This window comes from Rhea pennata, chromosome Z, assembly GCF_028389875.1.
Source record: "Rhea pennata isolate bPtePen1 chromosome Z, bPtePen1.pri, whole genome shotgun sequence".
NCBI classification, from domain to species: domain Eukaryota; kingdom Metazoa; phylum Chordata; class Aves; order Rheiformes; family Rheidae; genus Rhea; species Rhea pennata.
This window is the reverse complement of record NC_084702.1, coordinates 16702370-16718415: the sequence shown is the minus strand read 5'-3', so window position 1 is coordinate 16718415 and position 16046 is coordinate 16702370. Positions and strand designations below refer to the sequence as shown.

Below are 16046 nucleotides of genomic sequence, written 5' to 3'. Positions count from 1 at the left end.
GAAGGGACAGAGTGCCTCCTCAGCAAGTCTGATGATGATAACGGAACTGGGGAGAAGCTGATATGCCAGAGGGCTGTACTGACATTCAGAGGGACCTCAACAGGCTGGAGAAACGGACAGAGAGGAACCTGATGAAGTTCAACAAAGGGAAGTACAGGATCCTGTCACTGAGGAGGAATAACCCTATACAGCAGTACAAGCCAATGGCTGACCTGCTGGGAAACAGGTCTGCGGACAAGAATCTGGGAGTTATGGACAACAAGTTGACCATGAACCAACAGTGTGCACTTGTGGCCAAGAAGGCCAATTGTCTCCTGGAATGCATTAGGCAGAACATCGCCAGCTGGTGAAGTGAGGTGATTCTCACTTCATCTGAGTACTGGGTGCAGTTCTGGGCTCCCCAATACAAGAGCTTCTAGAGCAATTCCCACATAGCGATTTTAAGGTGATGAAGGGACCAGAGCATCTCTCCTATGAGGAAAGCTGGAAGAGCTGGGCCTGTTCAGCCTGGAGAAAAGAAGGCTAAGAGGTGATCTTATTAATGTGTGTAATCATATGAAGGATGGATATAAAGAGGATGAGGCCAGACTCTTCTCAGTGTTGCTCAGTGACAGGATGAGAGGCACAAACTGAAACATAGGAGGGTCCATCTGAACCTAAGGAAAAACTTCTTTACTGCAAGGCTGAAGAGCACTGGCACAGGCTGCCCGGAGAGGTTGTGGAGTCTTGCTCTTTGGAGATAATCAAAAGCCATCTGGACAGGATCCTGGGCAACCTGCTCTATGTGACCTTACTTGAGCAGGGAAGTTGGACTAGATGATTTCCAGAGATCCCTTCCAATCTGCAATACATCTTGAAGAACTAGAATGTTACTGTAAAGACATAATTGTTCTTTCTCTTTCCTAGAGGCCAATGCTTCTTTGAGGATTTTCTGGGAAAAGGAAGTAAAGTGAAAATTAGAGTATTGTACAAGGATACGGACTATGGAGGGTCAAGTCCAAAAAGTGTATGATTAGTGAACAGTGTGTAGCACATAGGTTTAAGTATAGATATTTTTTTCAGCTTCACACTAGTGCTAGTTTACCTTTATTACTGTATGTGAAGTTCAGTGCAGATGTGTGGCCAAAAAAAAGGCACTGGAATTTTTCAAGCACCTTTCATATCTAATGGGCAACAAAATACGTTTGATGAAGTGGTGTGAAAAAATCATTCTTTCACTTTTACTTGTTGCACAATTTAATATGTAGTAAACAGAAAAATATTATCAAACAAATGAACAAATATTTATCTAAAGCAAAAAAGAACTAGTTAACTTTTCCCTTCATGTAAGAAGTGAAGATAAGTTTGCTTTTAAAGGCAAGAAAATGTACATTGCTTAATGGAAAACGTACAGCAGATGAATGTATGGACAAATACCAGCAGTGCAATGCAACTACCATTAGACATAACTATGAATCAGAAAATGTTGACAATGTTTTAATTAATTGAAAAAATTACTCTTGAGTGGTCAATATGGTAAATACTAGTATAATTCTTGAGGCATAGAGAGTCTGTATCCCCAACTGCTACAGGAATTAAGTGAACAGAGATGGCTGAGGTAAACTTCACTGAGTTGTCGTGACAGCCAGCTGCAGATGCCAATCCTGTAATGTTGCAATGGTGAGCTCCAAAAAGCTGGCTGTTTTCTGGGAACAGCACTTCCTTCTCTGAGCTCCTTGTGGGGTACATGGTACCTCTCTTGTGGCTCTCAACCCTGTACATATTTCAGTGTGTGGTTCAGTGTGTCAGAAACACCGCACCTGTCAAGAGCTGGTGCTTTTTAGCTTTGTACAATGGCTTTTATGGCCGAACAATACTCTTCAATCCTTTACAGCTATATGAAGGTCTAAGTCTTCCATAGAAAGCAGATAATCAAATAGAGTCATGTCAGGAATCCCCCAAAGTGACAATGTGGCTGCTACTGCTGCTGTTGTTTTGCCGTATTAACTTACTAGCCTGAACAAAATGTGCAATATTAAAAATAGGCCTTTTTTTTGCATTGTTTGCTCTGTCTGCAGAGGGGTTGCATGTGTAGCTTTACAGATGTAGCTAACATCTTCTTATACAGATAAGTTTTAATAGTCCTATAAGTGACTGTACAAGAGAAATTGTACAGTCTCTAAATCTCTAAATTTTGGTGGCTATTTATTAGTCTAATGCCCTATAACTATTTGTCTAGTTTTCTAAACTGAAAGTCTTTCCTGGAAATCAGAAAACTCCATACCCCTCTCTTCATGTCTGCCAGTTTAGAAGTTTCTATGTATTTCTCTCATTCTTTCAAAGGGGGCAAATTCATTTCCTTGGAAGTTTTGGCTTGCCTTTGCTCAAGTACATCGACTGAGTGGAATACAGAAGGTATGTAACATAGCTGGCTCTTGCAGCATTCAACTTTAGCAATCACATGTCTCTTGCTAAGTTCAGAGTTATTCTGTATTGGTAGGTTTAATGGATCGATATCCAACCTCTACAATGTCCCTTCATTGGCTGTAGAATCAGATCTGCAGAAGGGAACCTGTGAGGGTGTATAATACGAACAGTAAATACTTTCCATCCTTATAATATAGTACTCCATTAACTTCTATTTCTTGGTCTTGTTTCTGTGCATTAATTAAAATCTGAGACCACTGATTAACGATGTGTCTATGCTGAGAGAAGGGTGCTGCCATAGGAAGGAAAAATATTAGGACTTTCTGAAAACTAAGGGTAGTCACTCAACAGAGCTTAGCTGTCACTTGAATATCTGTAAATTAGTGTCAAAGTTCAATAGTTTAAGCTCTGGCTGCTCTTGTTTGGCATGAGCAGTTCCAACAATTTGGCGCTTTGTAGTTGAGTTGTAGCATAGTACCTCTACTTTGGTTAATACTTACATATTACTGAAATAATATTTCTATTTAGTCAATGTTACTTAAGAGCTTTTAAAATGGCTAGAGACAGATTTAATTCTGATACTAGTGAAAAATGGGTGGTATCAAGTAAACTTTCTTAGTTTTAAGCACTTTCTTTATAATTGGTCTTTATAGAAATCAAAATATTTTTTCTGAGCCATGAATATGTATGTCAGTTTTGTTCAACTGTAATAGGACATACTCCTCTGAAAGGATGTTGTCTGAAATGCTACTGCTTGATTAATAGTACTAATTTCAGCCTGGATCTTTAGCTTACTAGTTTTGTAACAAATTTAATAAGCCTATTATATTCCACATTTTTGTCACTTTATAGTTATAAGCTGGCATTTTGTATATTTTCTGTGTGTTTTTCTCACTGGTACTGAACAAGTCTACAGAATATTTTCCTTAAAGGATTATCTTCAAACAAAAATGACAATATAAGGCACCCTTTTAGATTACAGATTAATAGGGTACCTCTCTAAATTTCTAAATAAAATATCAACTAGATTATAAAAACAGACACATAGATTATAAGTCCTTTCACAGCAACTACATATGTTATTTCCCAGCAAGTATCTAATTTTACTAGTCTATATGAACATATTATTGTAGAAGAAATATTAATAGAACTTGTGTCTTATGAAGTATCTTCATATTTGGAGTTTATGTTAGAAAAGAAAATTTACCTTGTATTTTAAAATCTTTTTAGAGGTGTTTGTGTATTTAATAAGAAAAAATTGAATTCTTCACTAGCAGTATTTATTACTTTGTAGACCAATTTCTCTATGTCATTACTTTTTGTTTTTTTCAACTAACATACAATTTTAGTTGCCTCCTGCTGTGAAATACCGTATCTTGCGCATAAATTTGTTGATCTGTAAGTAATATTAAGTAATAATCTGTCAATTAATTAATTAAAGACTATGCAGACAATAATTGCCATATGTATGTATCTTAATTTACATGTATTAAAATTCTTTGTTTTCTGTAACTGCTAGTGTTCTGTCAAGCTGGAGAACTGAAAATGTTGGAGTTTGCTGTCTTCTGTATTCTTTGAGGAACATGGGCTTTACACGTTTTCTCATATTGTTTATAAACAAATGATACTTAAAGCTTGCTATATAGTGGGTCCTTCTTCTTTCTCCTAAGAGTACCAGGATGAAATTAAAGATAACGATGATTACACTCACTGACAGGTATGAAATAATACAGACTTTAAGCAGAAATTCCTAAGTTGCCCGCATTGTGTTTTATGTTTCACGAGGAATTGTTTCATTACAGATACACAAACAAATGAGCAGCAGGGGAAGGGGTTGCAAAGCACCTTGAGACATGCAAATGTGCCAAACCTGATGTGAAGTAAAAAGCTGTCGTAAAACATAGCTTTATAGATCAGGTTAGCTTTTAGAACTGCTGGTAGGGAAAATGGTTTGACAGGTCGTGTAGTCAAATGTTTTTGTCTATTTTGTGATGGACTTTTGTACAGTATATTTTCGGGAATAGTTTACTTATTTCTTTTTTAAAGAAAGGGAAAATAAATGGTGAAGATGGAAAAAAACAAAGGTTCCAACATTTCCTACTTTTGTTGATACTGTTGTTGATACTTTTGTTGATACTCAGTGGAATGTACTTGCTCTTGATAGATTTATGAAGGACACAAGATACCAGACTTGAACAGGCTATTTTAATGTGACCACAGGAAATGAAAAATTTAAAACAAAAGCACATTCAGCTTTATTGAAATGTTTCAAGAACTGTTCCTGCAAACTAAGCAAGAATAATTTTCAGCAACTGCTAATGAAAGCATGTGATTTTTATTACAGTTTTAGCTGTAAAGAAAGTTTAGCATGTACAAGAAATAAAGAGGAAGCATGAATAAAAAGAATTGGTAGGCACAGAGTTTAAAATTTCTTATTATCATGGTGAATAAGGTGGTAGCAATTGTTCTGCTGCAATTTTGTCATAAGATGGTGGAGCATCAGGTACCTATTGTAAGGAAAATGAAGGTGAAAGTGTAAAAACCAGTTGAGGTACCATAAAATAACATTAGAGATAGGACTATCTATTCACCCTCATATGAGATGTACAATTATAACTTAAAGTAACTGAGCTGATTTATTATGTCTTTATTATTTTGGAGTTTAGTACATTTCTGGTTTTGCATCAGATTAAATTGATTTTTTTATATCCATCCAAAGAGAGAATTTTCAGCATTATAAGGACAGGATTCTTTAAAGGAAAGTATTATTCATTATATATTGAGATTTCAGATTAATATTAAAACATTTCACTAAGATTCTTGATGCATGATAATGTATTATTGCTAATGTTAACAATTTCGGCAGCCTACTTAAAACTGGTTATAAATTGTCATGTAATTACCCTATTCCATATTCTCAAACTATTTAAACAAAACCATACCTTGACAGGTATATTTATCAGTTAATCTGTGTTAATTTCTTTAAGTTATAGGCTTTAATATTCACCTTTCCGTAGTGATTAGAGAAGCAATGAGCACCTGAGCATTTTGGTTCTTGCTTTGTGACATTCCTTGGCAATTTTTGCCAGACTGTAGCATGCCAGACACAACCCACTTGTTTGTCGTAATGAAGTAGCATTTAGCAGAAAGATGTATATATATACCGTATATTTTAACACATGGATGTGACGTTACATCACAGCTAGTAGGTTGTGTAATGATTACATTGTTTTACATGTATGTAAAAGAGGAGAATTTTTTAAAAGAAGGATTCTGAATAGTGGATTTAAAAGATCATTTTCATTGTGAAATTTGTTCAAAATTCTGCTTTTTAACAGTTAACATAGAGACAGTGAAGACCCAATCTAGAGAGCATAATCCAAGAAAGAAAACATCAGTGAGTGATTAGGTACAAAAATTGCCTCACTGTGTCTTGCCTCACTTGTATAAATGAAATCTTGAGTTGCAACTTACCACATAATTAAAGTTTCTGTACTTCTGCAGAGCCATTTTGCAGTCCGGTGTTGTTCCCTCACCAACCACTGTTCGTAGTGTGCCCACACTAGAGCTTTTGCTCTGTGATACGTCATAAAGAAATAGGGAGAAGGTGAAAGGAAAAGAGAAATTGATGTTGGAGTATAAATGATCATTTAATATTTAAGATTTGACAGCAGATTTAAGTATCTATTAGAAAAGTGGTATTAGGGCCAGATACAATGCTGGCAAGTAAGAGAAGTTGTCTGTGTACAGAGACACTTTTTACTGTCTCTCTAAAAGCATAGTCTCTGTCCTGTATCTGTTTCTCTAACAAAATTCAGTTATATTACTAGCAAAAATAAGGATCTCACTTCTCTAGATGCAAGACAGCTGCAAGAACTAACACCTTTTCAGCTATCTGGATCTCTCCCCCTTTCTATTGCCACATGTCTTTTTTCAAATTCTCTACTGAAAATATTTTTTATTCTCAAATTTTTTTCCCTTTCATCATTTCTTCTGTAGACATCCCATACAACTTTTATCTAACAACCCTAACCAGGATAAGATTTTTCAGAATTTGAAATCAGAGATCTCCAAGCAAATTATACAGTTTTCCGTGATGTGCAAAGAAGGCATGGAAAAATTTTGATTTGTAGGTTTTTAAAGTTTTTTTTAATGAATCCTACCTTCAATTTTTCAATATTTCAGTACAAAAATTCAGCTTTTAACTATTCTGACAGTCTACAGATATATTGGATATGTCACTCAAGACATAACAGGGCAAAGTTGGACTAAGAAGTGGAGCTGGCGACTTAGACAGGAGGTATTTTTTAAATGCAAAATGATCATATCTTTTTAGCACAATTCAATTAACTAAGATTTTTATTGTAAATCTCTCATTGTAAAGGATTCAAAACCACCTCTTTTTCATGAGAGGGAGAGAACAGAATTCTGAACATAAAGCTTTGAGACTTTAACAATAAATTTTAGAGTGGGGCAGACCAAATTTCAGATTTTTAATATTTTGATGAGAACAGAAAATAAAATTTTTAGAAATATTTTTAGAACTCAAAACTCAAAACTATCCTGTTTTTTTGTAAATCTTAATACTGCAGAAGAACTGCAAGTTAGGTTTTACACAAATAGATTATGCATCATCCATGTGTGAACATAATATTTACTTAGTTGCTAATAGTTACTTTTGTTCCTAGATTAATTTTCTTCATATCTGTCCTTACATACAGGTAAATGTTACAAATAGTGTATATGTTATTTTTATTCACTCAAAAATACACAGAACACTTTGGGTATTATGTAAATACAAAATTTAGCGTTCCTAGATAACTTTTTTGTTCATGATGTACTTTGTAAAGTTGGGCAGAGAGCATCCATGTGCTTCTTAGCCTTTTGCCTATCTTGCAGATTTTTCAGGGCAAAGCATGTTTCATATCGTGTCTTGTGTGTGTGTGTATGTCAGTGTATGTATTGCCTGAGACAGTAGTGTCCTATTATGGATTTGATATTCTGTGTCATACAGATAATGATAATATGCTGTCTATCATATATGATAGAAAGTGAACTGCCGTGCTTACCCCTAGACTTTTGTAGCCACTGCGTCTTTTGTAGTACCAGCAGCCAAAGATAAGTAAAATTGCCAGCACCAAAATGAAAATTCCAATGCCCAGAGCTCTATTGCAAAAGCAAAACAAAATAATTAACAACAGAACTAGAGGTATTATTCTTCCAGTAGCAAGAAAAATGAAAGTAAGCAATTATTAAAAATTATTCATAAGCAGCTCTGTAATACTTTGGTTCTTGTTCTGTGACATACTAGGCACAGCGTTGGTGTCACTGAGTCATTTTAGGGAACACAGACTTAGCAAGACGTGTTGTAAGACATCTTTCCCACTACTTACCACGAACTCAGGAGAAGTAGCACTGTTGCAGTGTTAATCAGAAAGCAAGGTAATTGCATGTTCTTTGTTTTATAAAAACCTCTTCTTTCCATTCTCTCTGTTGAGAGATACAAAAACAGCTCCCCATTTTTGTTCTTTGCCTGTTCCATTCCTCCCCACTTTTTTTTTAAGGATGATAAGTAACCATCAAGAAAAGAGAAGACTAAAACCATAGCTACAAGAACAGAAGAATTTGGGAATTGCCTCAAGGGAAAAGAGGGCATGAATTGGGATAAACCCATCTTAACAGCAGTTTATATATCTTACCATATCTTACCATATCTTACCATAATTCACTCATATCTGTGAATTCACTCATAATTGTTTAGAGTAATTACCACCAGGCTTTTCTATTGGGATTGAGAAATCAACTATGTCTAGAGACCTTTTACATCTATTTTTGCTGGTTCAGATTTCCTGAGCGCTTTCTTGTGTACCCATGACCTAAGAAGTGTGAAATGAAGTGCAAGGAGATTAGTGTGGCAGAGCAGGTTGTCTCTGCATCTAAACTACCCAAATGTAGCATTTGGCCCCTTGGAGCCAAAGGGATTCTTTTTCTTTTCTGTTTTTGTTGTTGTTGTTGTTTGTTTGTTCTTTTTGGGGGGGGTTGTTTTTTTTTTTTTTAGTCACACACAGCTGAATCCTGCCAGTTAATCTCGCACCTTTGTGTTGGATGGAGATCTGGTAACCTGTCCAAGAAAAGAGCTCAGTTGCTGACTGGTGCAGCAGTGTTGCAGCCAATGATTTTTGAAGTTAAGAGATGGCACCATTGGTTTTGTTATTGTCTCCAGGAAGCTAAACTTGGAAAGACAACTTCCTTCTCCAAGCAGCTGCTTCCATTTCTGCTTTTTGAGACTGTTTTCTCCTTTTTAGTCTTTAGTCTCTTTACACTTCTAATGTTTTGGCAATCAACTGGCTCATATTCCTCTGGAAGCACAGAATTCCTCCTTTCTGAAGGTGGTAATTTTAATGCACATTTGCTGTCTAATTCCTTACCTACCTATCTAGAGGCTAGATAAGTAAGTGAGTAAGTGCAATTGCAATTTATTGCAATTTCCATTAAAGTTGCAGCTGTAATACTGGAAACTTTTATTTAGTCATATCTTGAATGCTCCTTGCAGTCCTGGAATGAAACAGTAACTTTCACCTACCATCTCTGGAAAAACTGCATAAGACTTTGATTTGAAGTTACAGCAATTTGAGGTGAGTGTGCTTAGTTTCATGTCCCGAGACATGGCTAGCCACCATTCTGGCTTGGAAAACTGATCTTTTGGGGATATATTAAGAAAGCTTTTCCCTTTGTTTTTTCTTTGTGCCTAGAGATGAGCACGGAAGAACTAATATCTTGCAGTATGTGTGTGGTACAAGTCACCAAGTCTGGGCCTAGTGAACCAGTACCAGAAGCATATTTCACATACAGATACTGCAAGCGCATTGGAAAGACGTGTCTAAAGTAGTAACATATGCCCAGCAGGGTAGTGTCTTCTGCAGTAATGCAAGACCCAGCACACTTCATTGTGAGCTAACAAAGTTTTAGCTTGAATTAGTTCTGCTGAAAAGGAGTTCCTCTCAGGAACAATTTATTGAGAGTGACTTTTGTAAGGCATTCATGTCTCCATCAGCTTTTTGCTGGTATTTTTCCCTGGGGTTTTCACTTATATTATTCTTTGAGGTAAGATGATGTCCGTTTGAGGTTCTGAAGACATGTACATGGATCTGGAGATAAAACCTATTGTAAGGGTCACCTTACGACATCTCAGAAGAATAATTTGAAATAAGCCTTAGTACGACTAGTAATTTTATTATAAAGGTTAATGAATTGTAATCATATGATCAAGCTGTAGATTCTGAAGTTCCTGTCATTCTAATCTTTTTTAACTATTGAATACTCTTTACGATGCTACAGTGACAGGCATCACAGACAGCTACAAAACAGCTGAACAGTACTCCTCTACCTTCCATACTTAGGATTTCTTTTCAGTAATTAATCCTATTTGGTAAAATTCTTTTCAATGTAAAATTTTGTCACCAGATCACATGCTAACTTAAGTTTTGCTTTATACTTACTCTTCTGCTGCAAAATAGCTGTGTCCTTTCCCTTTGAAAAAGTTGCCATCTTGCTGATGATTTCTTCTGGGCATTTTGTGAGCTTGGTTCTGTTCAAACCTACAAGACAGAAATATAGCCTCTCAATGAAAGAAATAATTTGTTACCTCTAAGGCATAGTATGTTATCAACTTTTCTGTTTTGACAGGCGCAATTCAGGGAGCTGTTTATCTTTAGAATCAGATATATGCATATGCAACTATCCTAGTTAATGCAGAACTCAAAACCATGTTTGAATAGTTCCAATGACAAAGATACTTGCATCTAAGTGTAACCGAAAATGACTAAGCATGTACTCTTTAGAAATATAGAAATGAGGCAATTTACTTAGACAGGAAAAAATATTCAAAAGAAAAAACAAATATTGTCCTTACAAGTCATTGTTTCTGTTCCTTGTAAACACTCAAGGGCCAGATCTCAGTCAGCAGAAACTGTCAGGGATCTGATGACTTTCAGATGGTTATACCAATTTATGTTTGATGACAATCTATATTTAGATGTTCTGCGAATACATATAGGGAATTTATATTGTGATCTGAATTTCCAGTCTTTGGGGAATGATGCATCCAACTAAAATCAGTCTGAATTGAATTGATCAGATACCATGAAGGAAAAATAAACAAGTAACAATCTTTTTCTCATTTAAATAGCATAGCAACAGATCCTATTTTACAGTTACCCAACTAATTTATCTACCTTGTACCATTAAAAAACAATCACCCTACTCCAGAGAATTCAGGCCAAGGAAACAAAATATTTTTCTGAATTCACTAAGAGCCAGTCAAGCCTCTTTGGAAACATAATTCTGAAGCAACACCGAAAAGTTTCAGTAGAATAAAAAATATAAGGCTTACCTCCTTCAGACCTCTACCCTGTCTTCTGGCTAAAGGCATGTACAACTTTCTTCTCCTTCACTTGATTTCGTTTTTTTCCCCTCTTTGATCTGCTCTCTTATGACTATCACGAGTTTAAATTCCTTTCAGTGCAATTTCTGACTGCATTAATTAGCATGAAAGAGGCAAGAAGACAACTTTTTACTTTCTTTTAGAGTCCACATCCTTCCTTCCTACTAAGCAGCTCAAAAATCTGCTATTTCTCTGTATTATTACATATCCTCTCAGAAATGACCCAGCACCAGTTTACTTACCTAATCAATACAAGCAGTTAAAGGGAGCAGGCTAGTACTGAATTAAAAGTTGTTTTGATTTAGGATTAGTTATTTTGTGACAGAGGGCAGGTCTACATCAATTTTTTTTCATGGGTTTAACTCAAGTTCTGTCTTCCCACACATCCTATCCTATTGTAACAGTACATGGAAACCAGTATGGTTGGAGAAAAAACCTGACATGGATGCTGGTATACCATCATAGACTTCTATAGTCTTACACTGAGGTGAGTATGGTTTGATCTGTACTGGTAACTAAATGCTGCTGAAGAAAGAGAGACACTTTCCCATGGGCAACTGAACTAACAAAGCCTGGTTTCCTACGGTTGTGTGAAGAGACGTGCTGCTCATGCGCACACGCATTTTGCAGTAATTCCATTTACAGCACTCAGCAAAAAAGAGCAATCCAGAGTTGTGAGTACTGTGATTGGCCAGCAGTGACAGTTACTGCCAAAAAAAATGGACCAAGGATCATGTTTTCCTTGCCATTTCTCCCAGTGAGGGCATTAACATGGGCCTTTCTCGCTATTCTATCACAGACTTTTTTTTTCCTAAGCTTGAAGGAGTTTAATTATCTTTGAGGCTGTAAATTTTGTAGAAAATTGGTGAGAGATTCAAAAGTGTTTCCTGTTGGAAAGAACAGATAGCATGAAAGATCATGAGAGACTTAATTCCTCAGAAATGAGCAGGGAAATTGAAACACCACTATCTAGAACGAATACAGTGCTGGGAAATGCTAGACCGTTCTTCAGTTCTGCACATTCGCCTGATTTTGCCTAGTGATGGTAAAAATATGAGCTGTGAACACTGGTAGGATCTAATTGTTTTTGCTAGAACCATCAATGTTCAGAGCAACATTTTTTTGGCAGAAGAAGGAGTAAAGGGAGGAAGAAGAATGCCCAGTAAGTGAGGAGCCTAAACTTGCTCAGTTGGCCAAATGGTTCGGTGTTTCTTTTACATTATCCCAGATGAACTTAATGGGAGGTTAAAATGTGGAAGAGATGCAAGGAAAGTTTCTACAGATACCCATGTGTATGAACAGTAAGTATATGCTATTGCTGTCTAGTAAATTCCCATAGAAATATACAGCTCTTGGGTAGTGCTTTAAAAATGTCATATAAATTCTTATCAAATCATGTGTTTTCTTGAAGAAAAGCTTCACTTCTGGGACAGGATGCTAGCTGAAGATTACTGTTTGTTCTTGTCAAAGTCGAAGCTGAGACAGAGAAAAACCATGTGATATCAAAATGGGTATGTTTCTGCCCCTTCTTTGCCACAGGCATTGGGGGGAAAATGTCAGCTGAGTGAATAGTTTATCTTCTGAAGGAATCTCTTGTTAATAGTATAACAAGGAGGAAAAAAAGAACAACTTTGTCATAGACCTGTGATATATAAATACATAATGCTGCTATTGAGGAATTGGGTAGATGATAAGGTGAAACACCGTGTCATGGTTCCGATCTCAGTTATCTTTTACAAAACCTCTTTCTCTCTGGGCGTGCTGCTAACTCCATCAGTTTAAAGTCACTGGAATTTAAGTACAGATTCAACAGGTGTTACATTTTCAAAGACATTACGCCTGTTAGCAGTTCAGCTTTATGTTGAATATAGATAACATTTCAAGAAGAGAAGAGGATGGGAAAGGAGGAGAAACCCCAAAGCAATCAAGACCTCTTTTGATAGCCAACAACCTCTAGCAAACCAGTATGACAGTCTGATGAATCCTGACAATAGTTATGAAGTGAATATTTTAATTTCACCTTTTGAACAGAATGGGAGCTGTTTCTATTCCATTGATTGCATGATTTCATCTTTCTAGTATGAGATTCTAGGATTTTTATTCATTTATGTGCCTTAATTGATTATTTTTCTCTGGCATTTGAGGTTCATTAGAGCAGACAGCGCAAAGAAATGAAAGTAGCATGATGCCTGATTTCTTAATGGCTTTAGTGTGTGTTTGACAGGAATTTCAGGAAACTGAGCATTTCAGTGCTACATCTACGTTAGCAAATAACACAGTACAGTAAGAGTGAATAAGAGTATTATACCCATTGGTGCTGAGAATAATTAACTCTCCATTATACATGGTTTCTGGGTTTACTTTGAATTAGATATTACATGGCCTCCTGGGCTGAATGAGTCCACTATATGTGTATTTGCAGCTTTTTGAAATAAATTATACCATAAATTGCTGCCACCTCAACTGCAGATCTCTTTAGGAAGCACCATGTTGTCCAGGACACTGTCTCACAGAGACAGTATTACTATGTTGTCACACACAGAAGGCCTGGTTCATGAAAGCCAGTTTTTCTTATGCAGTTTCCAAGTGTAAGGCCAGGTCCATCTCCTTCAGCTCTGTCTCTGAACAGTGCCAGTACAGAAGAAGCAGCAGTCATAATCCAATAGCAGCTATGCCATGGGGATGCCATGAATGCCTCAATGCCTGTGTTCCTGCACCTCGTTTTTCCTAAGAGAAAAGACTGGATTGCTTTCCAGGAGTCTTATTCTTTGCAGCTATTTTGTCTGTGGTTGCCTGATGGTTCTGAGCTGAGGGTAATTATAGGACTACATCATTCCCGAGATGTGGGATAATCAACCCTAGGTGCAACATTTGGGATGCAGAGGGCCACTATCAAGGTGAGCTGGGACTTTGACTTCACTTTCCTGTGCATGTAATTTCAGGAGACCGTATCTGAGTTCAAGAGAGAGGTTCTGCTTTCTGAAGCCTCACAATCCTGTCTCCACAAGTCAGTGTCTAAGTCATTTTTTATTTCTATGACCCTGGGACCCTGCTTGAGAATGATAACTGGGAGAGATGGGATCCACCTGACGGTCTTTGTCAGCAGGCTGGCCAGCCTGCTAAGGAGAGCTTTAAACTAGGAGAGAGAGAGACAGGGGAGAGTTACAGGGAGCATACAGTCAACAAAACAGAGCTTCAGTGAGGGCACTTCAAGTATTTGCAGGCAGGCAAGGAATGCCTATAAGACAGGACTATGGGGAAACCTCTTGCAGCCCTTCTGGGAAATTGAATTGCTCCGATACCTCTCTGAAGTGCCCAAAGTGCCCATACAGAAATGCATGCAGCATGGGGAATAAACAGGGCTCTCTGCCATTTCGGAGGCATGGTGGGATAGCTCACATGGCTGGAAGGCATCATGGATGGCCACAGGCTCTTTAGGAAGGACAGGCCAGGAAGGCAAGAAGGAGGAGTCACATTTTATGTGAGAGAGCAGCAGGAATGTTTGGAGCTTTGCCCAGGGGTGGGCGATGGACTGATCAAGAGCTTATGGGTAAGGATTAAGGAGCAAACTAATACAGCTGGCACAGTGGTGGGTGTTTGCTACAGGCCACCTGACCGGCAAGAGGAAGCTTGCTCCTCAGGTCCATTCAGTGCATTGCTCCTTTGGACAAACAGGGTTACGGTGATTGTATCTTCACTAGTAACTCTATTCTCTTTTTGACCTTTTTTGTTATCTCTAAGTTTGTATGCTTTCAGTATGTGATATCTCTATTTGGCTGCTGGCTCTTCTCCTGAGGTGGTGTTGCTACTCTCACATGCTCTTTCATTAGCACAGGACTAGTTTAGTAAACTAGTAGAAGTCAATGGCTGCTTTACTGACCTCAAGAGAAAGAGGAGAAATGGTTGGCTTACTAGCTATTCTCAAAGGGACTGCGAGGAGGAAAGAGAGAGGGCAAGCTGCTTGCTTATTGCTCTTCGGGGAGTTGCTCTGCCAGGATAGGGAGAAGACAACCTTCCTAGGGGCTGGGATAGCAGTGGCTAAAATAAGAGCCAGCAGGATGGGGACAAAGCTAGCTGATTAGGCCCTGAAAGAGGGAAGGCTGCTCCATCACCCTCCCTTCACAAAAACGTTTTACCCCTCTTAGTAAGACACATACCTGTCACATCTCCCTCCCATTTCATGGCTCTCATGAGAAATCACCTTTCTGTCCTGTATTTTCGCTTCTTCTTTGAAACACTGCAAGAGTGAGCACACCCTTCGTGCCTCAGGTGGGTCTACACAGGCCTTATCCTACCTCTGTCTTAGGTATTTTGATAGAAGCTCTGTAGACTGAGTCCACACATCAGTCCATCTTAGCACTGAGCTGAGTTTCCTCCTTTCCCTGCTTTTCCTGTGGCTGACCCACCAGTTGCTGCCTGGGTATATGTTTTGGCAGATCTAGAGGGAGATCAAAGCTGCTGCTTCCAAAGTTGCTCTGGAGTGTCCTGTTCCCAAGCCCGTGACATTTATGTAGGCCAAGAACTGCTATCAGACCTGCCGAGCATCATACTGGAGCCAGCTGGGGCCTACCAGGTCTCCAGTGTGATCCCTTAATAGCATCTTCATGGCCTGTAGCATCCTTTATGGGATGACCTACTAAGGTCCTGCCTGCAGCAGTGCAGGAGCAAGGTGAGGGACAGAAGGAGGACTACTGCTGCAGCCCCTTTGTTCAGAGGACTCTGCAGTCCATGAGTGTCTCTGAGGCTGCAATATGCAGATCTTTTCCCGGGGGCCATCTATTCCATAGGCTGGTACTCAAGGTCCTGCAGAGCAATGAAAATCCTGGGATAGGTTCAAGTCCTTCTTCCCTCGGTGAACTACAGTGAGTAGTGGATGAAGCTGAGTTTTGAATAGGGATAGCCCTGAGTGGAGAATGGGTTGAGAAACTCTTGCTCCTTCATTCTGCTGCTCTGTCAGTAGGAGATGAGGCCTTAGGCTACAGTGGGAGCATTGCATCAGTGTTTGCTATGAAATCTGTTCCATGCTATGGTACCACCCATCCAGACGAAGGAATGTGGTGTGCTGCAGAGGCCACCTTGGAAAATCAGTTATCTGAAATTCACACTGTTAAAAAAGTTCATCTACCTCCTCATCTTGCATTGGTTAATGCTACTGTATGTAAACTATCTTAAGGGAGGGTGTCAAGAGGATGGGGCT

General features: G+C 38.2%; 1 protein-coding gene across 1 annotated transcript; it reads right to left on the bottom strand.

Annotated features, from left to right (window-relative positions):
- Positions 1–4778: 4778 nt before the first annotated feature.
- MLANA (melan-A) lies at positions 4779–9979 on the bottom strand. Its single transcript, XM_062600295.1, has 4 exons — positions 9906–9979; positions 7476–7572; positions 5881–5982; positions 4779–4913 (listed from the first exon to the last, which is right to left on the bottom strand). The coding sequence occupies exons 1-4, from the start codon at positions 9977–9979 to the stop codon at positions 4845–4847; spliced, it is 342 nt and encodes a 113-aa protein (XP_062456279.1). The 3' UTR covers positions 4779–4844.
- Between the last annotated feature and the right edge of the window lie 6067 nt (positions 9980–16046).